This window comes from Bombyx mori, chromosome 5 (assembly GCF_030269925.1).
Source record: "Bombyx mori chromosome 5, ASM3026992v2".
NCBI lineage: Eukaryota > Metazoa > Arthropoda > Insecta > Lepidoptera > Bombycidae > Bombyx > Bombyx mori.
This window is the reverse complement of record NC_085111.1, coordinates 16,901,139-16,927,576: the sequence shown is the minus strand read 5'-3', so window position 1 is coordinate 16,927,576 and position 26,438 is coordinate 16,901,139. Positions and strand designations below refer to the sequence as shown.

Here is a 26,438-nt window from a genome sequence, read left to right as displayed (position 1 = left end):
AAGTATCAAGACCAAGCAGCCTATAGCTATAGCTAAAATATATCTACCATTATGAATAAAATAGAACATAATCGGAATCAAAGTAAAATCTGTACCTACTGTTTATAATAAAAAAAAGAGTATACAGTCAAAATCTGTTATAACGACATCGAAGGGACTGCTCATATTCAGTCGTAAAAACCGATAGTCGTAACAACCGGTGATGCTTAATGTGTATCGTGCAAGTACAAACAAATCGATAGGGAATCATTGGAAAAATATATTTACTCAACTATGTACATTTTGTTTATTACACACAAGTACAATGCATATTATTTTTCTGTGAGCATAAAATCTGTAATTTTGGTCTGTTTGGAACACTTCTGTTGTGCATAGATATTTTGTAATTCACGTTGCATTTTAATTAACGTATCGTCATAACTGCTGTGGATGTGGAACTGTTCATTAAAAAGATCAATCTTTCTTAATACACTAACAGCATTGACACCATCATTCAAAGTTTTGGTGCGTCTTGTGTATATAGTCGGATTTTTTATTAGACGAAGTCAACTGACGTTTACTGTGTTGTCAGTTTTTGATGAAATAAAAATAGTGTTGTGACAAAGTGAACGATTGAAAAAACTCCTGAATTAATGAAATTGCCTCGATTGTCTAGTGAATAGTTGGTGTGCCGAATTGCCGATATCGGGTACGGGGTTCGAGTTTTAGGCGTGCTTTGTACATACCAACGAGTTTTCGACGAAATATTATGTTCCTATAGTATCTACCTGTACTGAATACCGAGTGTTTTAAACATTAAGAAAAACATTGCGATGAAGCTTGTAAGACTGTCCTATTTCTAATACATCATATAGTTGAAATTATAGACGTATAAAATATAACAATTATAGGTAGGTAATGAAAATAAAAAAACTGATTGTATTACATACTACTAGTAACATATATTGGAGCACTTTAATACAATTTTATTGTAAATTATAAATAATATTCTTTTATAGTTTGAAATTAATGATTAACTCTTTACACTCATTGCTCATTCATGTGATCGAACGAGAACTGAACGCATCACTATTACTTTAAATATAGCAACATTATTTCACAAAGTGACATTAGCTACTGTCAGCTGGCTTCGTCTAATTAAAAATCCGACTATAGATAAGTAACAAACTAACTGAAGAGCTATGAAGAAACGGGCTTTGACTCTACTGCATGCACATGTTTTGTTTCTAAGAATTAGAAAAGACCCTACACTAAACTATTGTTTTCTTTCCTGATTTTAATAGCCATTGAAGACAAATGGGGATAACTATTTAAATTGTTTACAATACAGCTGAGCCGGTCGTTCTAACAGATCTAATTCTCCAAAATATTAGTTAAATGTGGTCGTTTTATGAGGTATGTCGTTATAAGCAATGTCGTATAAAGCAATATTTTTAATAAGGCGGTCATATGGCATTCAGCCGGGACCTTTGTTCTAGGTTATTATAACCGGTATGTTGTTCTAAACGGTGTCGCACTAAACGGTTTTGACTGTATTTGTTTTAGTAATAATATTTATAATAGTACATTCTTACTCTATGTTACATAACATAACATTTTATCCTCTATGATTTGATTGAAAAATTCCATCGACATATTTTAATTTAACTGTTAAGCATCGCAATCTCGAGTATATTTCGTCCCAATCAACATAGGCACCTATTAATTTTCTTACGTTGTTTGAATTGTCTTCGTAAGCACTTCTCGAATGCAGTAGCCTTCTATTGTCGAAGACCAAAATATCTCCATCCTGTGTCTTGTATTTCGCTGCGAACTTTCGACCAAGGTTATGGAAGAGCGCATAAGATTTGTACCAAGGTATGACAGACTCATAAGGAGCGGGGAGATTGCTGCTCCTCTGAGCTACAGAGAAATTTATTTTTGTTATTTCTCCGTGCTTGTCAAGGCTGATAACAGGGCTTCGGTTCAGTTTGTAGAATTCGTTTCCATCCTCCTCGCCAATATCGTTCCATTCGACCTCGGTGTCAGTCAAAATTTTATACTCATCCGGGTGGTTTTCCTTCATGTAATTTGCTACGTAATGACAATCAACCAGCAAATTCTCACCACCCCTGCTCGCCGTTTGAACTAGACAGTGTAATAAGTTTACACCGGGGCAGTATTCGTAGTAAGGTAGATCAGTATGCATTTGTAAATTGCTGGACAGGTATGCGACGTTGCTAGTGTTGGCCACGTGCTGGACTATGAATTTGATCCCATAATGCGTTCGTTTCGTGAAGCCGATCTTGTCAACGATTTTATCCACAGCTGTCTCTGAAGCAGGCGTATTCTGTATGAGAGCCACGCCGTAAATCGAAAGTTGGTGTAACCAATTGTATAGAGCCTCTTCAGACTTTACAATATCATTGTAATAGTGTTTGCTAAAAATGTTTTCAAAATCATCACCATGCCAAGTTATCCTTTTCGGTCTGAAGATCGTGTCCTTGTATGTTTTTTGGTTTTCAGGGGTGAAGCTCCTGAATTTTAGCCAGTCGAACTCGTAACTTGATTTATGCCCATCACTCCAGGTCACTTGGAGCGAGTTTTCGCCTTGGGCCACGTTTGCTGGCTTGATGTTGATGTCGAATTTTGTCCAATCCAGGATCCTGCTCTTCGCGGTTCTGTGGAAGCACTGGTCGCACTGACAGTTGTCTCGAAGCCAAACGAAGGGAAACTTGAGATCATTTCCTTTGATGTTAAGTTTTAAATGGTCTTCATTTGTATATTTAAGTAGAACACTGTGACTATGAATTTGTGTCGCGATTATTTTCGGTATAAATTTAAAACGGCAGCTTTGAAACCGTTTCAAAGCGAACATGTTTGCGGTGCTCGCTTCAGAGCAGGAATATGATAAACTGAGATAAATTTGTTTGACATTATATTATTTGTGATATCTGATTTAACAGCCGGCCTGTTTATATTGAAATTATTATTAAATTATTAGTAGGTACGAGTAAACATTGGTAAATTGTTACGTTAACACGATACGATAAGTCTAAGAATTTGATCTCATAAATTACAGATACCCTTAAACGCATTTGCGTCACGATACATAAAGTCTGTTTTACATTCGATAAACAGAATTTAATTCGACGATTTTTTTAATAACTTAGATTTTCTTGAATAAAGGATAAATTCTCAAAGGTTATTTTTTGTCAGTGACAATTTAATCTCACAATTCAATTATTGCAGGTTTATTTAAAAAAAAATGGCAGGGGCTTTCGGTGATTTTTAATTGAGAACGGTTTTAGACTTTAAAAATATAATAATTTATATTAATTAATAACTGGGAATAAACCACGCACACCTATATATAAATGTCACAAATTTATAAAAATCAGTTGTAGGTACTACACATAACCCTTATATGGCTCCGCACCATTTGTCCCGTCATTGCCCAGGGGGAAAAAAGGGTAAAAAAGAAGTTGTTTCAAATCTAATCAAAATGCTTTCATATCCATGTAGGCCTTTACATACGCTTTCAAATCGTTATAATTTCACCGCCCACTTTAGTGGAGAACGAAAAAAGGATGATCTTTTATGAAGTGAGTGTTTTTGGTCGGCGAATCAATGTTGCGTAGGTATTCGAAACTTGTATATATTCATATAAGAAGAAGAGCCAAAGAAATGCTGTTGAAAGTATGCAGAATAGATTTTTAGTTCGAGCGTTACGTTCATTGTCGTGAGTATTCTACGTGTCTAGGCTGCCGTGCTAGGGATGCGTGACCCCGATTGCTGATGTTCTTCTGTGGGCTGCAGTGGACTATAGCGGTATTAAAAACTAACCAGCTCACTGAGGTTCTCGCCGAATCTTCTCAGTGGGTCGCGTTTCCGATCCGGTGGTAGATTCTACGAAGCACGGTTATTGCTAGGGTTCGTGTTAGCAACAACGTCAGGTTTGAGCGCCGTGAGCTCACCTACTTATCCGGTTAGGCTGATATAGTCTCTCAAGACCATCAGCTTAGGTAGGAAAAAAAAAGAAAAAAAAACCAACCAAATTGTTGCACTCACATGCATGTGAAGAATATTTCGTTACTAACGAATATAAACGAATCAAAACCTGTTCAAAATTTACTCGTTTAAAAAAAATCATGGGGCAAATAATATGCTAACTAACAAATAATACCATTCCTTAAATATTGTGCACTCTGCTTAATTCTGATTGTCCGAGCGCTATCTGGAATAAAAAGTAAAATCTGACCGAAAATTTTCCATGTGGCATATCAATGAGTTAACTAACAATTTTTTATAATGAAATGAATTAATTTAATGTTGATAAGCTGTAGGTTTGAGCCCACCCTGGTGGGTGTAACTAACTTGCCGGTTTTTGTCGCGAGGCTATCACGCGCTCCATGGAAGTCAGAAAAGAAACAATATTAATTTTTTCATTGCTTACCTATGGCTAGTAACCTAGAGCTATGCTAGCTTCAGCAGGTGTTAGGCGAGCTCACGGGGCTCAGCCTGGCGACTTTGCTAACATCAGCCGTAGAAAGAGCAGTGCTTCGTTGAATTTACTATTGGATCGGAATCGCCTGAAAAGATTCGACGAGAAACTCAGTGAGCTGTGTCTGTGAGTTGTTTTTCACGACGAACCTTTCGTCGCTTTCGATGGGTTCGACGAGAAAGGTGATCGGTGATTGGAATGGCTAAAAACACCGATAGTGGATCGGGAGGATCCGAAGTGACGTGTAAGCTCATCATAAATACTTGACTTTTTGGCAAGTTCATATTTCATATAAGAGACAAAATTCTCGTGACTGAGCGAAAGATGACATTTCTTTGCGCGTCTAGAAAAACAAGAACGTGGAAATTTTATTATTTTTATTTTTTAAATTTTGTTATTTTTACTTGTAGGTTAGTTACGTTTAGAAAAATGTTCAAGGGCATCCTCCACTTTATTAATAGGTAGGTTAATGTAATTGTTTAATGTATTATATTGTTTTTTTTTTTTTCCTTACATTATTCATTAGATTAGTTTTTGTTATTGTGTTGTTTTGTCATAATTGTAAGGAACATTGTTATATAAATTCAGCACTATATGTCTTGTTTTGTCGTGCGCACATGTCTTATGTTGCAAGCCAGATTTTGTTTCTTTTTATTTGTGTTTTTTGTGTATCTTTAGCTTGTGATGTGTGTTGTGAGCCTAATAAAATAAATAAATAAATAAAAATAAAAAGAAATTTAAACTTTAAATGTTCCTATTTAATGTCATGATTTGAAAAATATTAGTGCGAGATGATCGATTGGTGAGCCAAATATTCTAAGACTCGGATGGCCCGGGAATGTAGTGCGTATGGAGCAGGATCGGGCTGTGAAACGGATGTACGCGGGTGTACCGTAGGGACGCCGCCCCGTAGGGAGGCCCAAGGTCTGACGTTGTGGAAGGAAATATACCTACGTGAAGTCCAAGTGTCGGACTAGCAAGGTGTTGCGCAGCGCCGGGATGAATGGCAAAGTTTATTGTCGGAGGCCAAGACCCACTTCGGGGTCATAGTGCCAGCTCAGTAGTACCTAGTATATGTTTCGGTAAAAAAACACCGTTTATAGTTTTCTGACGTCGCTCAGGACAAGTAAGCCACGTAGGTATGTCAACTATTGTTATAATGAAAAAGCGAACGGACGCTATTTAGGTACTTTCGATCATTTACTTACGGACTGGTTCGTGACTAAAAATCGTTGTGCTTACATTTCTCACATATGTAGATAGGAACCACGGTGGTGCGACGGATAACTTAAGAAAGTGATAGTTTTTTGACGAGGGAGTCTAATTTGGTGCCACCGCGAATATCACACTCGCATAGGTTAGACTTAACCGGTTCCAATACGGTGGTAGGCAGTAGATTCTGCGAAGCACTGCTCTTGCTAGGGCTAGTGTTAATAAATTCGCCAGTCTGAGTCTCGAGTGCTCGCCTACTCACTCGGTGAATCTAGTATAACACCTCGAGGCTACTAGAATAGGCAGGCAAAAAATAAATAAAAAGCATTTGGACCATCGGCCCACCGAGCAATATCACCGTAGAAAGACCATTGTCCTTGATTCCTAAAATATTAAACGGTAGAAGCCGTTTTAATTATGTCTATGACTCGCGAACACTGAAGAACTGAACCGTATTATTACTATCATTTAGCATTTTAAATTCAATAAAAAAAGAATTATGCCCATGAATCTGTTGACAGATAGAACGTTGAACCCCAAAACAATAAAATCTTATCCGTGTAGTTACGCAAAAGGTCGGTAAGCCGTTTACGTGAACTTGTTACAACATAACGAACTCTGATTAATTTATATCGCTTTGGATTTTTTGTATGGGGTATATTTTATTCTCTTAATGTGTTGTTCCGGTATCGCTGTTCGTGATTTAGTTCGGAAAGGTCTTTTTCTCTCGCTTTATGTCTCAATTACTGGTGGTAGGACCTCTTGTGAGTCCGCACGGGTAGGTACCACCACCCCGCCTATTTCTGCCGTGAAGCAGTAATGCGTTTCGGTTTGAAGGGTGGGGCAGCCGTTGTAACTATACTGAGACCTTAGAACTTATATCTCAAGGTGGGTGGCGCATTTACATTGTAGATGTCTATGGGCTCCAGTAACCACTTAACACCAGGTGGGCTGTGAGCTCGTCCAACCATCTAAGCAATAAAAAAAAATAAAAAAAGGCGGTGGCTTTGCTCAATCGATTTGAATGAAGATTAACTTAAGAAATTAGTAGGATAATTGATATCTACCTGTTTCCCGCTTGATTATATGATGTTTGTTTTTTATTACGGAAAGTGCGCTTAGAAAAATTGATACGTTGTTAATAAACCATCCGGCATTGGAATAAGGCCCTTCCAAGGTCTTTCCTGAGCGCTATGACATGTATTTTTTCATAAGAGGCTTGTGGAGAGTACTTAATGGTGGGCAGCGGCGTGGCTCTGTCCCTGGCATTGCTGCAGTCTATGGACGATGGTAACTCACCATCAGGTGGGCCGTATGCCCGTCTGCCTACATTGGCAATAAATAAGAAATCAACACTAACATTTTCGAGTACTTATGTACATATATGTAGTACAGGTATTATCTGTATTATTATATGTATTGTTTAGTCGGGCGCACATGGCTTATGTTGTAAGCCAGTTTTTTTTACTTGTTATTTTTAATGTGTATAGTGTGCCTAATAATTTTTTTTTTTTAAATTAAACAGAAACAATATAGTACGGTATGATGATCTTATCATCTGTTTGACAATCGATTTATAATTTTTAGGAGTAATTACCAACATTGGTGTTAGTAATAAAAAATAGTCAGCTTTATTGTCTTCAGAATGTCAAAAACAAAATGTGGTATTATATAAAATAAATTTAAATCTTGGGGTAATAGTACTTAGGGACGAATTTCGATCGTTGCTTGTAGTAAACAGTTGATAAAAACCCCGACTGCTGTACTTCACAATACAAGTTTGATTCCCGGTCGGAGTCAGCTTTTTTTTTTTTTTTTCTCCTACCTAAGCTGATAGCCCTAGCGGCTATGTCAGCGTAACCCTAACTTTAGTAGGTGAGCTCACGGGGCTCAAACCTGACGATGTTGTAACACGAACCCTAGCAAGAGCCGTGCTTCGCAGAATCTACCACCGGATCGGAAACGCGACCCACTGAGAAGATCCGGCGAGAAACTCAGTGGGCTGTGTCTGAGAGTTAATTTACTCGTCGAGCCCTTCGTCGCAAGCGACGGGTTCGACGAGAACGGTGACCGGTGCTTGAAGTACCTAAAAGCACCGTTAGTGGATCAGGAGGATCCGAGATGACGTGTTTTGGGCGACGTCGACTGCTTTCCATTCTGTCCGCAGGATCGGGAATGGGAGTCAGCGAGTCAGCTGAATATATTAGGGGTTTGGGCGAACTTGGTTCACATGATATTCCTGGTACACAAGAGATAATCTTAGCTTGGAGCCAAATAAAATTCAACCTTTGTTTATTTAAAACATTTATTACACTATAGTACCTAAGCCGGAACAATTACAAAATGTATTGTTTAATTAATATATAAAATAAAACAGTCACTATTATTGTAATTTAGTACATAAAAACGAATAAATAATAATAAAATCAAGTCAAGTTAAATCACAACCGTAAGGTGTGATGTCACACGTGGGCAATCGTTGTTCATTGAGCTCACGATCCTTTGTTAGCGCGATGTTCATTTTAGCCCCAAATGACGTCACACGAACTGCGCTTTTTTTTTAATGTATATACTTTTAATATCAACCCGGTTCCCTTTTTAGAAATTCGTAACAATAAATAAATTAACAGAGAATAAAGAGTATAAAAGATTGATTGTAAATTTGATCGCCTCTCTCTAACATTTTAATTAATGTACAAGTTTAATTTTGATTCTGTGGTAGGCGTTGCTGAGTATTCCTCTAATGTTCCAAATGTCGTTGAATCGTTCTGGCTGCGTATTGAAATTGCTGTCAGTAGCTTTAGCCCATAGTTCCACCTGAAAACAAAAACCAATAAGGTTAACTGGTGGTAGGACCTCTTGTGAGTTCGCGCGGGTAGGTACCACCACCCTGCCTGTTTCTGCCGTGAAGCAGTAGTGCGTTTCGGTTTGGCGAACGGTTTTAGAAGGGTGGGACAGCCGTTGTAACTATAGTTGAGACCTTAGAACTTATATCTCGAGGTGGGTGGCGCATTTACGTCGTAGATGTCTATGGGCTCCAGTAATCACTTAACAACAGGTGGGCAGTGAGCTCGTCGCTCATCTAAGAAATAAAAAAAACATCACTAAACATGTCAACGGTGACAAAGTGACAATTTATAATAAATAAATAAATAATAAGTGGTGTAGATCTGCGGTAGGTATAATTTATTAGTCGATTTTGCATATTATAATTTATTGAATTATTAGAAGCTTGTTTTTTTTTTTAATAATTTAATTGCGTCCTGCCTCCTTCTGTTGTGTCGCGACGGGCACGCTGGCCGTCCACAGGGTCCAGCCGTAGTGCTGCTGCGGCGGCGCGGCGTCGGCCTGCAGCTCGCGCGCCTCCCACCAGCTGCGCCCGCCGTCCGCCGACACGTCCACGCGGACGATCTTCGCCCCGCCGCCGGAGTACGCGTAGCCTGCAGAGTTCAACTACACTGGTACTAGTCCCCCAGTAATCGAAATTCGACTTTATTTATTTGAAGTTATTTGAAAATTTTTACTGGTGGTAGGATCTTTTGTGAGTCCGCGCGGGTAGGTACCACCGCCCCGCCTATTTCTGCCGTGAAGCAGTAATGCGTTTCGGTTTGAAGGGGGGGGCAGCTGCTGTAACTATACTGAGACCTTAGAATTCATATCTCAAGGTGGGTGGCGCATTTACGTTGTAGATTTCTATGGGCTCTAGTAAATTATACATTAATTATACAAAATTATATATATGAAAATGTGTTTGTTTGTCCTTATTTTACCTCGAAACGAAAAAATGGATAGACATATTTTTTTTACACTAATACATACTATAGTGACGCAAATTACCTTTTTTTATCTCGAAAAACCATCTCGTTCCTACTAAATTAAGCACATGACCGAAGTCGCAGGTGTCAGTTAGCTATGTTATTTTACTATATTAAGTATTCATACAAACATGTTCACGATATCCTTAGCTGCGTCACTCGCATTGTACGTCGACAGTGTTATTGTCCATGTCCTCACCTCGAACTTGAACAGCTCCGTTCTTGACACTGATAACGTCACCGTCGGCGGGGTCGCAGATCGCGGAGGTGACGGGCAGGCTGTACACGGGCGGCGCGGTGGCGAAGTCCGCCGTCTCCCACGTCTTGGACGGGTTGAAGGCTCTGTAGTCTTTCTGGTGCCAGTGCGAGGGACTCTCGTCTTCGGAGACGGTGATGGATTCTGTTTGGAACAGTCAACTATATCAGATCTATGTAGGGTGTTCTGAGCCAGTTCTAGCTTAGACGGTATGAGCACGTATGCCCTAATGCCTCAAGGGGTGATGTGTTTTTTAAGTGAGACAGCCTGAGCTTATGCCTGGGCGCCGTCATTCGCTGTGATGTCCGTGATTATCGTTTCATCATTGTTTAAAACCAGACCGGCAGTGATGCTTATCTATCTATGCTCATAAAAATTGGGAACTGATTTTTATTAATGTTAAGGCGTGTTGCGAGCTGCACGAGTCGATAGTAGGAGTCCCCACCACTGTCCCCATATCGCAACTGATTTTAGGGTCGTGTGTTGGCCGCATATTATCCAATACGTTTAACAGCTCAGTGCGGATACGTACGCAGCCACTTGACGCTCCGCACGGCGGGCGCCCCGGGGACCACCACGCGCAGGGGGCGGCCGTGGTCGGGGGGCAGGGGGTGGCCGTTCATGGTGGTGGCGAGCAGGATGCCGCTGCTGGGGTTCATCGCCATGTCCAGCGGTATCGACGTGCTGAAATTAACGCCGGTCGCGTCTATGTCTGCGCCTGTGAACTGTCGAAATTATTTTGAAATCAGAGTGGGTATTTGAAGAACGAATTTATGAGTTTAGCGATTTTCGTAGTTATGCAATAGGTTTTAAAGTTCAAAAATATTTTACACATACTTTTATGTCAGCATAAGGTCAAATGTGAAATACGGTATTTTCCATTAATGGACAAAAGTTACACAGATAATATATTCAATTAAAATATTGAATCGTGGATATTGATTTTATGTCTTAAGTGTTCAGACCCAGTCGGTCAGAAAAACAGGTATTATAAGAATTAATGTACTCGGGACGCAGACACACGAGGTCGTTGACCTCGCTCGTCAGCTGATCGTTATTCGTATAGGTATTGCGTAAGAGGAGCTTGTTAGTTGAAAACACTTTTTAATGTTACTATTGTTCGTGTAATGATCGATGTTAATGAGCACTGACACAACTCAAGATTAAATTTTTTTTGTTTTTATTTTTTATTTATTGATCGTGTAGGCAGACGAGCAGACGAGCATACGGCCCACCTGATGGTGAGTGGTTACCGTCGCTCATGGACTTCATCAATGCCAGGGGCAGACCCAAGCCGCTGCCTACCATTACGTACTCTTCGCAAGCCTAAAGAAGAACAAGTCACAGCGCTCGGGAAACACAGTGGAGGGGAGTTCATTCCAAAGCCAGATGGTACGTGGCAACAAATACCTCTGGAAACGCACTGTGTATGAACGCTGTGGCTCTAGGTAGTATGGATGAACTCAACTCCGGAAACAAAACGTTTCAACCTATCACAATTAAAGTTAGATGAAAGCTTACAATAACGTGTTTCCCTTTAGTGTCTTCCGGGTCCACGCCGCTGTACAAGAGGACGTCTCTGAGATACACTCCGCCCCACACCGCGTTGCTGATCGCCCCGCCCATCCAGCCGATACCTTTCACCGGTTTCACCTGCTTTGGAATAAAGCAACATTAATCAACAAACAAAAGTCATTGATGCCTAAAGGACTGTTCAGACAACAGCTCACTACACGTCTTATAATCACAGTCACAGTCAAAACATATTAAACGTGCTTAAGGTGATTGTTCATGATTGCCTTCCATGGTGAAGGAATAACACCGTGTGGCCTACCTAAGCTGAGAGCCTTTAGAGGCTATATCAGCGTAACCTTAACTATTAGGTGAGCTCACGGGGCGCAAACCTGACGTTGTCGCTAACACTGACCCTAGCAAGAGCTGTGCTTCGCAGAATCTATCACCGGATCGGAACGCGACCCACTGAGAAGATCCGGCGAGAAACTCAGTGGGCTGTGTCGATCAAGGAATAACATCGTGTGATAAAAATCAAACCCGCTAAATTATAATTTGCGTAATTACTGGTGGTAGGACCTCTTGTGAGTCCCCACGAGTAGGTACCACCACCCGGCCTATTTCTACCGTGAAGCAGTAATGCGTTTCGGTCTGAACAGTGAGGCGGCCACTAGCCAGTTGTGACTTCAGACTCGATGTTGAGTTGATATTGAAATTGTGACTTTTATGGACTTCGATAACCACTTATCACCAGGTGGGCCGTGAGCTCATTTACGTGTTTACGCATTAAAAAGTAATCATCTCAATGACCAGGGTTTCGTGATAACCAAATCCCATACACAACGTGAACGTGGCCAGTAATTACAGACAAAGTGGCAGTGTCAGTTGTGTTTTGTGGTAGGAGGTATATCTACGGCCTTTTTTTATTGCTTAGATGGGTGGACAAGCTCATAGCCCACCTAAACTGGAGCCCATAGACATCTACGACGTAAATACGCCACCCACCCTAAGATATAAGTTCTAAGGCCTCAACTATAGTTACAACGGCTGCCCCACCCTTCAAACCGAAACGCATTACTGCTTCACGGCAGAAATAGGCAGGGTGGTGGTACTTACCCGGGCGGACTCGCAAGAGGTCCTACCACCAGTAACAGCCTAGCTTAGGTATCTAATTATCTAACTACAGGTATTGAAGTATACCTCATTCATCTCACTGCGTCGATTCCCGGCACACATCAGAGCCGCCCTGGTGGTAACCCTCCGGAACTTATCCAAGTCGCGGAGACTGAACTCTTCGGTACGAATCTTAGATCCCTTGACGGTGACCTTCAAACGGTGATCGTCCGCGTCCAGCTCTGGAACAGGCATGTGTTGGCGCACGTAAAATAACTCGCTGGAAAAACGGAATTTAATCGTGTGGCGTGACGTCATGTTAATTAAAAATATAATCTGCAATATACATTTTTAATTCTACAATAGCTTTAACAATTTTAGCTATAGAAGAGCTAACGAATTCGGGTTTAAATTGATATTCTTTTTATTTATTTATTGCTTAGATGGGTGGACGAGCTCGCAGCGCACCCGATGTTAAGTGGCTACTGGAGCCCATAGACCTCTACAACGTAAATGCGCCACCCACCTTGAGACATAAGTTCTGAGGTCTCAGTACAGTTACAACGGCTGCCCCACCCTTCAAACCGAAACGCATTACTGCTTGACGGTAGAAATAGGCGGGGTAGTGGTACCTTTCCCGTGCGGGCTCACAAGAGGTCCTACCACCAGTTCAGGTCCAATCAGAAGTCGGAATCTCTGTGAGTTTATTTGGGCTAAATTACATTTGAAACTTAAATATAGTACAGCTACGCGACAGAAATAGGCAGATAAGGACAGATGACTCCAACAACAATACGGATAAAGTGTTACAAAAAAAAAGAAAGCAAAATAAATATATTTTATCGATTACATACTTGGGAGTATCGAAGAATTTAATTTGATATTTTGCAGGTATTTCAGCATTGAATGGCTTGGCGGTTTTAACTATGAGCCTGTTATCCCTAACTGGCTCTTTGACCCACAATTCATCATCTGAGTGATCTATTACATCGTCGTCATGGAGGTTGCCTGGTGCAGAACAATTGCGATTGCTTTAAATGGAAAATTTAAATGGTGTTTTTATTTTAATTTTTTTGTTATGGCTTAGATTGGTGGGTGAGCTCACGGCCCCTCTGATGTTAAGTGGTTACCGGAGCCCATAGACATCTACAACGTAAATGCCGCCTAGAGATACGAGTTCTGAGATCTCAGTATAGTTACTCAATATATTTTTTTATTGCTTAGATGGGTGGACGAGCTAACAGCCCACCTTATGTTAAGTGGTTACTTGAGCCCATGGACACCTACAACGTAAATGCGCCACCCATCTTGAGATATAAGTTCTAAGGTCTCAAGTATAGTTACTTATGGCTACTACTATTGTATGATACTTGTGGCATCATTATAGATCATGATCAGCTTAGACAATATTACAACAATATTAAAATATTAAGACAGTTATTCTGAAATTGGCAATACCTAATAGCTCTAAGAATAAACGAAACAGATAAACTATAATTGACTGCGGTAAAACCAAAATGAATGTTTATTCAATTCATATTCTAGCCCATTCATAAATGAGACTTTTCAAATACAAAAAAAAAAAAAATTAAGAATTATAAAAGTGTATAAATATGATTTGAGAACAAAATTGTAATATTATTTATTTTCACAACTAAACACTGAGAGCAACAATTAAAAAAAATATTGATAAATTGAATTTGAAAAATATATTATTTAGATATTTTAATAAACCAATAAAACTAAAACCTATTTTGGCAGGATAATTTATTTCGGATGCTTTATGTTTTTTTTTCTATTCCTAATTAATTTACTATTATTGTATTAAAAAGAAAAAAATTCAACATACCAATCCTGTACGATTCAAGTAACTTATAAATCTCTGGAGTTTTATGCATCCCATACACATTCCAAAATGGCTCTATACTGAGTCCCCCTGCGTTCATGATCTGTTCCCCTCCAGGATGGGACGGAAGGAATTTTGTTACATCATAAACACCATGTTTGTATGTCACCCAAAAACTATTTCTGTAAGCAAGGGTTATTTCTTATCAAAAAATGTCTCAGATCTAACTGCCTTAATGAGATGAGACCTTCGATCCCTAAATATAATATGTATTTGCAACAAACATATTGACTCAGAAAGGGAATCTAGCCCAGACTTATAGTACCATAGCCAGGATAACAAACTAAATAAGTCATACACTTTCCTCAATCCTCATCAAGATTGAAAGCTAGCTTTTTATTGGTTTAGTCTGCATAGGTACGTAACACCATCTTACTTGTATCTGCCACAAAGCAGTCATACTTTTAATTTGTTGGCATATGAATTACAATACACTCTAGACCTACTTTCGACACATGCTAGGTAGATGGTGTCCCTGACGGTGATGCCCTTGTAGGCAGACGGGCATACGGCCCACCTGATGGTGAGTGGTTACCGTCGCCCATGGACTTCAGCAATGCCAGGGGCAGAGCCAAGCCGCTGCCTACCGCTTAATACTCTCCACGAGCCTCGTTTGAAGAAGGAAATGTCATAGCGCTCGGGAAACACCGTGGAGGGGAGCTCATTCCATAGCCGGATGGTACGTGGCAAAAAAGACCTCTGGAAACGCACTGTGGATGACCGCAGTGGTTCCAGGTAGTATGGATGAACTCTACTCCGGTGGCAGGCGGTGCGATGGTAAAAACGAGATGCCGGTATCATCTCGAACAATTCCTCAGAGCACTCCCCATGGAACATACGGTACAAAATACAGAGGGAACCGAAGTCCCTCCGCAGACCCAGAGGTTCCAAACGATCCGTGAGAATGGGATTATGGACAATCCGAACGGCCCTCCTCTGTATGGAGTCAAATGGAAGAAGCTGGTATTTGGGAGCCCCGGCCCAAAGATGGGAGCAGTACTTCACGCGAGACCGGACTTGTGCTTTATAAAGCAAAAGCCTTTGTCCAAGCGTGAAGTACCGCTTCGCTTTGTTGAGGACTCCCAGCATTTTGGACGCCAACTTGGCTTTGCCTTCCAAATGAATCCGAAACTGGACATCGCTCGAAATGTCGACCCCAAGTATCCCAATACTCTCGGAAGGTTGCAGGGATACTCCTTGGAATTGCGGCGCCATGACAAAGGGGTCCTTCTTCGCAGTGAACGCGCAAACTTGTGTCTTTAACGAGTTGAATTGAACCAAGTTCAATTCACCCCATTTGGAGACTCGCCCCAGAGAGTTCTCCACTTCAGACCCAAGTTTTGATCGTCTCTCTTGCACCACGCTCCGAGAGAGACTCTGATGGCCGATATATCGCGTATCCCCCGTGCTGTCATCCGCATAGCAATGCATGCCATCAATAGACAGCATGTCATTGATATACAGGATGAAAAGCCTGGGGGAGAGCACCGAACCTTGTGGAACGCCAGCGTTAATAGTCATGGTATCAGAACAGTCACCGTCTACAACGACCGTGATGCTCCGCCCATCCAAAAAGCTAGCGATCCACTTGCAGAGACCCTCGGGGATTCCGTAAGATGGTAGCTTCGACAGAAGTGCCCTATGCCAGACCCTGTCGAAGGCCTTCGCGATATCAAGGCTCACAGCAAGAGCCTGGCCCTTGCTCTCCAAGGCTTCAGCCCACCTGTGAGTAAGGTATACAAGAAGATCGCCAGCTGAGCGACCGTGACGGAAACCGTACTGTCGGTCACTGATCAGCTGGCGATCCTCCAAATACTTCAGGAGTTGTATATTAATTATTCGCTCCATCACCTTGGAAAGCAAGGAAGTTATCGCGATAGGCCTATAGCTCGATGGGTCCGACCGGTCACCCTTCTTGGGGATAGGGTGGACGTGGGCGGTCTTCCATGAAGACGGAATCCTGTTAGCGCAATAAGAGAGGCGATACAAACGCGTTAGCGCAGGGGCACACGTTTTTAGAACCACTGCAGGGATGCCGTCTGGCTCACTCGACTTATGGACGTCCAGGAGTCGGAGTTCCCGCCTGACTGCACACTGTGTAAAGCAGATCTCCGGCAGGGAACTATCACACCGGGGGATGTTCGGTGGTGTGGCACCCCCGTCGTCCACAGTCGAGTTCGAGGCGAAGAATTTGACCAGAAGGTCAGCCTTCTCTTTCGCACTATGGGCCAGACTGTCATCGGACTTGCGTAGTGGTGGGAGACTAGACCTGCAAAAGTTACCTTCTGCAGCTTTGGCGAGCGACCTAAAAGCACGGCTCCCAGAGGGATAGCTCTTCAGTCGCTCGCCAATTCTAGCAACGTGCTCCGATTTCGCCCTGGCAATAACCTTCTTGTAGGACCTGGAAGCGGCATTATATTTCCGCCTTTCCTCTGAGATGTTAGGATCCCGACGTCTCTTAGCATCATCCCATGCAACGTATGCGGACCGCTTGAGGTGTGCAGCATCCCTGCTGGCATTGTTATACCAGGGTCTGCTGCGACCCCCAACGGGCACTTCAGAGGAGGGGATAAACAATTCCATCCCCTGGAGCACCACGTCTTTAAGACGGTCCGCACAGACGTCAGGATCAGCAGAGGAAAAGCAGAACCGCCCCCATGGGTAGGATGCGTAAAACTCACGCAATCCATCCCAATCTGCTGACAAATACTGCCAAACTCTTCGATACCTGGTCGTCGTTCGACGACTAGGACGAGAGAGTGGTGTGGCAGCACGGATAAGGCAGTGATCAGACGATCCAAGTGGAGCGTCGACCACCACACTGTATCCGGCTGGATCGGTGGTCAGCAGAAGGTCCAACAGAGAAGGCTCGTGCCCCTCAATATCTGGGACACGGGTGGGCTGTGTCACTTGCTGGGAGAGGCCGTAGGCCAAGGCGAAATCGTAGGCAGCCCGACCCGGGAGGTCAGTGGTTCTGGACCCCAACCACTCTTGGTGGTGAGCGTTAAAGTCTCCAAGAACCACCACCTCCGCAGATGGGTACTGCTCAAGCACGCGGTTAGTCCCCTCTTGCACATGCTCTATCAGAGCTGAACCTGCATCACTGCTGTGGGACCTGTCCAGGCACGGGTAGACTCGGGTACAACCGCCGTGATCTACGCGCAGCCACAAGAGGGACAGGTCCCGTTGCTCTAGGCTTTGTAGACGGCGACAACAGACATCAGCCCGGACGAATACACACACCCCGGCTTTACGCAGGAAGCTGTGCTCCAATACGTAGCCGGGGTATTCAAGGTACGAAGTATCATCCGGAACAGATATCTGCGTCTCCGTCAGAAAAAGGAGGGCTGGCTGCGCCGTCTCAAGATAGTGGTGTACGGCGTCGAGGTTACTATGTAGACCCCTTACATTGCTGAAATCCACATTAAATGTGGAATGGGGAATCGCCGACAAAACCATTCAACATTTTCGAACTTTCATAAAAAAAAAAAAAAAAATTTGGAGAGTTGGATTGGGTGGGGTAGGATGTTCGAGGCGAAATCGTGACAATACCTGAATAAAGCGCGGAGCACAGTACGTGCTCGACCACGGGTTGCGTGAGCGACTGACGCAGGGCATGAAAAGGCCCCCAGTCCACCCTGCGTGCGATCGTCGGGGTCCACTCCGGTCTCCGACTCCGGCACGATGACCGCACGACAGGATTTTACACGGGTTGGCGGGACAGCTTCCCGGTGCGGAGTTTAGTAGTGACACCCGGGTTCAGGTCCCCAACTGACCGGCGAACACCGTTTCACTGGGTCTCCCTATACCCCCGTCAAACAATCAAGTCCCGCGAGCTCACACGCACGTCTGCTCTGCATCTTCTAGGTATCGCCAAGATTCACCCCCAACAAGGAAGAAGAAAGGGAAGGAATAAAACTGGCTCTCCAACCCACACGCCGGAACACAGCTAGGCTATTTGGCGGCGGACTCTAGTTGGAGGGTGGTCGCCAGCCAGTCGGACAAGTCCTACCACCGATTACGTATTCGGCTCCCGTTTTGCACTACCCAGGGGTCACTTGTAGGGAATCGCGGGTTAAACCTACGGAAGCGGGAAGCAATCAACCCCCAATTTCCCGGTGTGGTAACTTATTATACTGGGATGTGTGCTGGGATGTAAATAAGCTAATAATATAGAAACATTTGGATTCTACAATGTTCAGTCTAATAAGTAAATGAAGTACTGACTTGTCTCCGTGTTTGCTGACTTCTTCTGCTGTATATGTTGGAAGATCAGGTAATTTCTCTCCAGCTTCAATAACAACATCATTAGATTGTGATTTGACATTTTTATCTTTTATCTGTTCTGAAATAAGAAACATTTTTTATTAGCATAGACACCTGTCTCTCAGAGACAAATAAAGGAGGATAATATTGTTATTGAGGATAAAACTATATCAGACATAAGTAAGCTTTTCGGTCAGAAAATTACTTACTATACAATGTTTGTGACATAATTTAGTATTTATTGGATATTATACACTTATTACACAATTTATAACTAAAAGAGGGGATTTTTAGTTTTCATAAGTCCATATAAGCCTGTATTGATCGCCAGCTGATCAGTGACCGACAGTACGGTTTCCGTCACGGTCGCTCAGCTGGCGATCTTCTTGTATACCTTACTCACAGGTGGGCTGAAGCCTTGGAGAGCAAGGGCGAGGCTCTTGCTGTGAGCCTTGATATCGCGAAGGCCTTCGACAGGGTCTGGCATAGGGCACTTCTATCGAAGTTACCATCTTACGGAATCCCCGAGGGTCTCTGCAAGTGGATCGCTAGCTTCTTGGATGGGCGGAGCATCACGGTCGTTGTAGACGGTTACTGCTCTGATACCATGACCATTAACGCTGGCGTTCCACAAGGTTCGGTGCTCTCCCCCACGCTTTTCATCCTGTATATCAATGACATGCTGTCTATTGATGGCATGCATTGCTATGCGGATGACAGCACGGGGGATGCGCGATATATCGGCCATCAGAGTCTCTTTTAGAGCATGGTGCAAGAGAGACGATCAAAACTTGTGTCTGAAGTGGAGAGCTCTCTGGGGCGAGTCTCCGAATGGGGTGAATTGAACTTGGTTCAGAACAACAGAGCCAAGCGGTACTTCACACCTGGACAAAGACTTTTGCTCTATAAAGCACAAGTCCGGCCTCGCGTGGAGTACTGCTCCCATGTCTGGGCCGGGGCTCCCAAATACCAGCTTCTTCCATTTGACTCCATACAGAAGAGAGCCGTTCGGATTGTCGATAATCCCATTCTCACGGATCGTTTGGAGCCTCTGGGTCTGCGGAGGGACTTCGGTTCCCTCTGTATTTTGTACCGCATGTTCCATGGGGAGTGCTCTTAGGAATTGTTTGAGATGATACCAACGTCTCGTTTTTACCATCGCACCGCCCGCCACCGGAGTAGAGTTCATCCATACTACCTGGAGCCACTGCGGTCATCCACAGTGCGTTTCCAGAGATCTTTTTTGCCACGTACCATCCGGCTATGGAATGAGCTCCCCTCCACAGTGTTTCCCCAGCGCTATGACATGTCCTTCTTCAAACGAGGCTTGTGGAGAGTATTAAGCTGTAGGCAGTAGCTTAGCTCTGCCCTTGGCATTGCTGAAGTCCATGGGCGACGGTAACCACTCACCATCAGGTGGCCTGAATGCTAGTCTGCCTACAAAGGCAATAAAAAAAAAAAAAAAATTACTAGTAAATGTAATTATTACCATTAACAGCAGCTCCAATAAGCACAGAACTGAAGACAGCTGCTGTAAGAATCTTTCCTTTGGTTCTAAATAAAAAACCTTCACTCTCATCAAATCTGTATTTTTTGTCAGTTATTGTTGAAACTGAAGATAATCCTATGTATCTGTTTCTTAGGAATACAGTGCTGAAATTTTATATTGACTTGATAAATATATAAATGAGAGCAGCCAATTTCATGTACAAATTATATTTGAAATTTGTTCCTTCTAAATATTTTTAAATAGAGTTGTGATATGACGAAATATTAAATTCATCCTATTAATTGTATTGTTAATTATTTAGTGCAATAACATAAAAATCAAGCGCGACGGACAGATAAAGGAAGGTATGAACATTTAAATTTTTACTTTTATAATTACCTGTAATTATATTTAACGCATTCTAATTAGTTTTTATATATGTTTTGCTTTACTTACCCCAGTAGTATTTTTTTTAAAGACATCTCGAAATAAATATCGCAAAACGTTTCACGCGTTTTATTTGTTTCACTACACTGATACATAAAATATTTCCATCTACAGACAAATTTAATTTATTTGATATTTTGACCTTGGTGGCTGTTTGTTTCATAGATAATACACATATGTTTGTTTTAACTCTTATCACCAGACCAATTTTATAAAACAAACAGTTCAGAGGCAATGAGTATTTATTGAAGACATAACGATAATAATAATTAATGTCATTAAAATACATTAAAAAAAAAGCTTGATTCATCTAAATGGGTAAGCAAAGGGAACGTAGCACATGGATCGAGACTTTTTTGTAACAAAAGTGAAATGGAACGATTGAAATTAAATTTATTGATGAGAAACTATGGAATGAAATTGAATAAAATGAAATGGAATGAAACGAGGTGAGACACAAGCGTACTCAAATATTAAGTGTATAATCTATAAAAGCATACCAAGTCAATGTTGGATGAGATGAAATGCTCATGTCTCAGTAAATTGATGGTAAAATTATGCACTTAATAAAATAAAGTTTTTGGTTGAAACTGAGAAGCCACGTTTAGATTTTTTTGATTTCAGTTTCCCCTACTTGCGTACTTTAACAGATTACGATTACGGTTAATAAGCGGTTAGCATATGTAATGGCTATGTTAAAGGGTTTTTTTATTGCTTAGATGGGTGGACGAGCTCACAACCCACCTGGTGTTAAGTGGTTACTGGAGCTCATAGATATCTACAACGTAAATGCACCACCCACCTTGAGATATAAGATCTAAGGTCTCAGTATAGTTACATCGGCTGCCCCACCCCTCAAACCGAAACGCATTACTGCTTCACGGCAGAAAAGTAGGGCTATGGTACCTACTCGTGCGGACTCACAAGAGGTCCTACCACCAATATAGTTATGCCGTTATTACGTTAAGTCTGAAAGAACAAAATGAATAAAATATTTTACATGAGATCGTTTCTCGCGTTCCCGCCAAAAAATCAAACGTCAATAGTTATCATTCACATCATATGTCATTGGTCAGTTTTACTATTGGTTTTATTAAGTTTATGGAGATTAAGTTAACTATGTTCATCAGTCATCAAAATTCCAGAGACGTTTAAAGTAATTTCTTTTTCGTAAGTATTGAGTATTTATTATATTATTATGTTAAAGAGATTATGAATACGATTGATATTCATTTAAGCATTGTATTTATTTTAGCATAAAACAGGTTAGATTTTTTTACTTTCGATTTCATCTTATTTTATAGTAATCGGCAAACTTCTTGAGCAAATGACCTTGACTGCGCAGAACCGAATTTTAGATCACTTTGGTGGTGAGGGTGAGGCGCGACGGCAGGGGAAATCGTATCGAGCGCGTTATTGGTAGATCAGTCGAACCTTGCGTCCCGCACCCCGCCCTCATTCCGCTTGCTCCCAAAAGTACGCTTGCGTACAGTGGAAAGTCTATCGTTATTAATCGTTAAGTTATTTGTTATAATTGCTTGTGGACTTTGTTGCCATTGCTATTTGTTGAGTGTTTGTTGATTTTTTATAAAACATACACTATGCCGTGACAAACTGGTGTAGTACTTAAAAGAAAGGGTAGAAAATTTGTGTACGACGTATATTGCTTCATTATAAAACAGGGGAAGAATGATATGGAAAAATTAAAACAGACTTCGGAAGCAACAAAAACATCAGTGAGTACTGTTAGGTGCATTATTAACGAAGCTAAAGGCTCTGGCTTGCTCGCCGTGGTTCGGAATCCGGGTAAGAAAAGATCAGGGAAGAAGAAAGTTACCGGAATGGATAGTTTCGTTCAATCTGTAATAGAAAGTTGTAATCATAATAACTACATAACAAGCAGCGAAACTCCGTACCGTAGAAAGGTTTCGAAAAATTTAAAGAAGATATAAATTTTAATGGCTCGGAATGAAGCTTACGACGAATTATGAAAGAGCTAGGCTTCAGATGGAAAAAAAGAACAGAAAATAATCGGAAGCTGGTAAATGAAAAAAGTAACATTCGATTACTACGAATCGAATATCTTCAAAAAAGAATTAATTAAGTCTAGACAGAAAAGAAGACCGAATCGACCGAGTTGTAAACTACGCCGATGAGCCCTATATCGACTCATCACGATGATAGCGACTCGGGTGATGAAAACAGTGATGATGATGATGGTCAAGATTATGATAACGAAAAAAAAATTACAAATACCAGCTTCGCTTCAACTGAACCAAGACCTGGCAACAGCTCTAGTTTTGACTTAAGAGAAGGAATATCTATTTTACCCCAAGATTAAATTATTACAATTATTAACCTATATGTTTTGTTGATGTTCTAATAAATATATAAATAAATACATGTTGTACACAAAAAACATGTTGATTTTAATAATTTAATAGCATTATGACGCAGAGTAAGTAATGTTTTTGCACGTGAGTGTACCATGCGCAAACTTACCCCCACTACGTCAACAAATGCTCAAGAAGTTTGCCGGTTATTATACAAGTATTTTTTGGTACATTAATGTTATCCCTTTATAATAATTTTATTAAGACTACGAACGTATTTATGACTGAAGGAAGGTGCAGGAATGACATCGTATGATAAAAATCAAACCCTCAAAACTTTTAATTTACGTAATTACTTGTGGCAGGGCGTCTTAAAAGTCCGCACGGGTGAGTGGGGCAGTAGTTGTATTGTAAAGACTGAGACTTAGAACTCATGTCCCAATAAAGGCAGCGGCCTTTTCGTGGTTGATGTCGTTTTTTTTATGATTGAAGCATCACTAGTGGCCCGGAGGCCTTTCCAGTTTCACCAGGACAGGTGGGCGAGTAAAGGCTCAGCCAGGAGGGGTGGGCTTTGCTAACAGCTGCCCGAGCGCCTTCGAAGGAAACCTAACAACTCAAGAGCAGCTGCTTCGCGAATGAATCTACTACCGGAAAGGAATCGCGACCCGCTGAGAAGATCCGGCGAGAAACTCAGCGGGATGATGCATGGGTTAGGTTAGCGTCCAACTCTTTGCCGAGTACAGTTACCGGGGTCCCTAAGCCTGCTCCTAGTGTTAGAGTTGAAGGCATCAACATCAACGATGCCTAACAAACAGGTGCTACGAGCGTTTCCTGTTGGGTACGAAATAGTTCGGTTTCAAAACGGAATAAACCGCCAGCTCGGTTTGCATCAGCCTGAAGGTAAAATGTTCGCATTCATGATTCACCCATTTCCTAAACTCTGGTGATCTGCATTGACGGACCGCAGACTGGCCACTGAGGTGATCAGCTATCTGGAACTAACTTCAACCGCGGACCATCGATATTGAAGCTTCCGCACTCGTAAACCGCTGGGTAATTACTCACTGACTATTAATAACGAAATTTCATATTCTATTTTAACATATAATTAGGTATTACCTAACTTAAAACCTTTATTTTCAAATTGTGAGCCCGTTCGGCGGGTAAACTAACATATAGACACAGTTCACTGAGTTTCTCGCCGGGTCTTCTCAGTGGGTCGCGTTTCGGATACGGTGGTAGATTCTGCGAAGCACTGCTCTTGCTAGGGTCAGTGTTAGCACCCGGTGCTCTGCTGTCGGTTCCGTGGTGAGGCAGCGCAAGGTGGCTCCTGTGCGCCGCTCACGGTGTTTCTCCCGAGATGACGTCCTGCGGGATGGGATCCCGTCCTATTGTCAGGACGGGTACCGGCGACGGCGAGCCTTCGGCGCGCACTGTGCGACACCGTAGGTTTCGTGGAGTCGGAGTGGTGGAGCTCGCTGGGGTCGGTATTGCGGGACGGGTCCTGGGTGGTTGACGCCGCGCAGCGCCTCGCGCGCCTTTCTCAAGGCGTAGTCTCCCGGTAAGAATTGGAAGAATTCCTCTTCTCCCTCTTCTTCTCTGGAGGCGCCGAGGTCCGACATAACCTGGTCTGCTACCCCTCTCGACCGGGTATAAGTAAACGGATTGCCCAGAGTTAAAAAAAGGGGTCAGTGTTCGCAACGCCTCCTGGTTTGAGGTCTCATCTATGGAGCTCATCTACCCGTTAGGGTTACGCTGACTTAGCCTCTCAAGGCTATCTGCTTAGGTAGGAAAAAAAGTGAGCCCGTACGGCTACACATTACAATCCTATCTATTCTGTCACAAAGGCGTCGTAGGTACCTACTTTCTAATTTAAATGATGGGACAATCAAATTTAGAACTCAACTAATTTTTCATCGGGGCTGGCGACATTTTCACTGTACACTGTGCTGTGTGTCTCACTCTAATTACTCTTGAAGCCGCTTGGAATAATAGGAGCGGACTTCGTTTATCAATTTTAGCAATAAATAAAAAAACAAATCAAAAAAGTCCTACGATTGCTTCACGGTATAATCAGTTAAGAGTAGACCTGGCGCCTAAGCCGATTAGAACTCGGATGCTCCTCAAAAGTTTTAAAATGTGGGGAATTTCTTCCTTATTAACGATCAGCGCGAAAATTTGAAAATACTTTTTTTGCCTGTAATCTGGAATAGTTTTACTGTTTCACTGCATGTATAGACGAGCTCACGGGGCTTAGCCTGGTGATTTTGCTTATAGCCCTAGCAAGGGTGAAGCTGAAACTACCAACGGCTCGGAAACTCGACTTACTGAGAAAATCCGGTGAGAAACTCAGTGGGCTGTGCCAATGGGTTAATTTTCACAACGAAGCTTTCGTCGCACTTAATAGGTTCAACGAGAACGGTGACCGGTGCTTGGAATGCCTAAAAGCACCGATTTAAAACACAATGAACGTTCATAACATGAGAATTACAGGTTCAAAATTCATAATGTGACGTCATTGTTTTTTTTTATTATAATACAAATTATAGCCAGTCTGTGTTTATTGTTAATATAACGATTCCAGTTCGGTAGCAATAACTGTAGTTATGAGTGCTTTCATCTTGTTTTCTCCAAGTTCTTAGATGCGCCTTTGACATTTTCTCTTGCATTCTAATGAGTTTTTAAAGACCGAATGCATTAGTGACCGGTGCTACCTATTGTGTACCTTTTTCTCAAGTTCTTGAATAATAAAGTTTGATAATGGTGCATACATAAACACTTTAATAACAAAGTTATGTTCAAGTGTAAAACGAATCTTACCCGTATTCAAAAGTAATAATTTAAACGGAACTAAAAAATAATCTAGCTACTTTATGAGTATGGCTGTGAGATAGTATCACTCATCTTCTTCTTGGGGACGTCATATACCTGAAAATAAGATGTAATCTAACCCATGCATCAGCCCCGCTGAGTTTCTCGCCGGATCTTTTCAGCGGGTCGCGATTCCGATCCGGTAGTAGATTCATTCGCGAAGAATTTGCTCTTGAGTTGTTAGGTCTCCTTCGGAGGTGCTCAGGCAGCTGTTCCCACCCCTTCTGACTGAGCCTTTGCTCGCCCACCTGTCCTGGTGAAACTGGAAAGGCTTCCGGGCCACCAGTAATCCTTTTATTCCTAAAAAATAAGGGATTAACTGATACGCTGTATACTGTAATTGCTAAACTGTTGTAAGTAAGCCCGCACATATATATGCTTGTACCGCTATTCTGACTATTTTTGCCGTAAAGCAGTCATTAATATCAGGTAGGCCGTGAGCTCGTTCATCCTTATAAGCAATAAAAAAAGTCTTTAATAAGAATTACAAATAAATGATTTATATCTATCTAAAAACAAGTTGTGCCACGCAGGCTAATAAAGACTATGTTTATTCAGCACAATGCAAAATCATTGTTTTTAAAAAAAAACACATTCATAAAAAATACAAAACATCCAATATTTACTTTTCTTTAAATGAATTCGCATGGAAATTTCCCATAAAAAAACGTTTACCTATCAGAATTGCTTACCATATGAATGATCATCGATTGGAATACTGTTTGTGCGCGCTAT

General features: G+C 41.8%; 2 protein-coding genes across 3 annotated transcripts; both read right to left on the bottom strand.

Annotated features, from left to right (window-relative positions):
- Positions 1-239: 239 nt before the first annotated feature.
- On the bottom strand, positions 240-3,371 carry LOC101743493 (gamma-butyrobetaine dioxygenase). The gene has a single exon (XM_004923851.4). The coding sequence runs from the start codon at positions 2,855-2,857 to the stop codon at positions 1,598-1,600; it is 1,260 nt and encodes a 419-aa protein (XP_004923908.1). The 5' UTR covers positions 2,858-3,371; the 3' UTR covers positions 240-1,597.
- A 4,611-nt stretch (positions 3,372-7,982) lies between these two features.
- On the bottom strand, positions 7,983-20,774 carry LOC101743629 (sulfite oxidase). 2 transcript variants are annotated; one of them, XM_004923852.4, is made up of 11 exons: positions 20,509-20,774; positions 20,053-20,216; positions 18,525-18,642; positions 14,241-14,419; positions 13,246-13,399; positions 12,479-12,671; positions 11,288-11,422; positions 10,299-10,491; positions 9,710-9,910; positions 8,963-9,135; positions 7,983-8,512 (listed from the first exon to the last, which is right to left on the bottom strand). In XM_004923852.4, the coding sequence occupies exons 1-11, from the start codon at positions 20,592-20,594 to the stop codon at positions 8,384-8,386; spliced, it is 1,725 nt and encodes a 574-aa protein (XP_004923909.1). In that variant the 5' UTR covers positions 20,595-20,774; the 3' UTR covers positions 7,983-8,383. The 2 variants fall into 2 exon arrangements, with proteins under 2 accessions (XP_004923909.1, XP_012543925.1); XM_012688471.3 differs by having other exon boundaries at positions 11,288-11,419.
- Between the last annotated feature and the right edge of the window lie 5,664 nt (positions 20,775-26,438).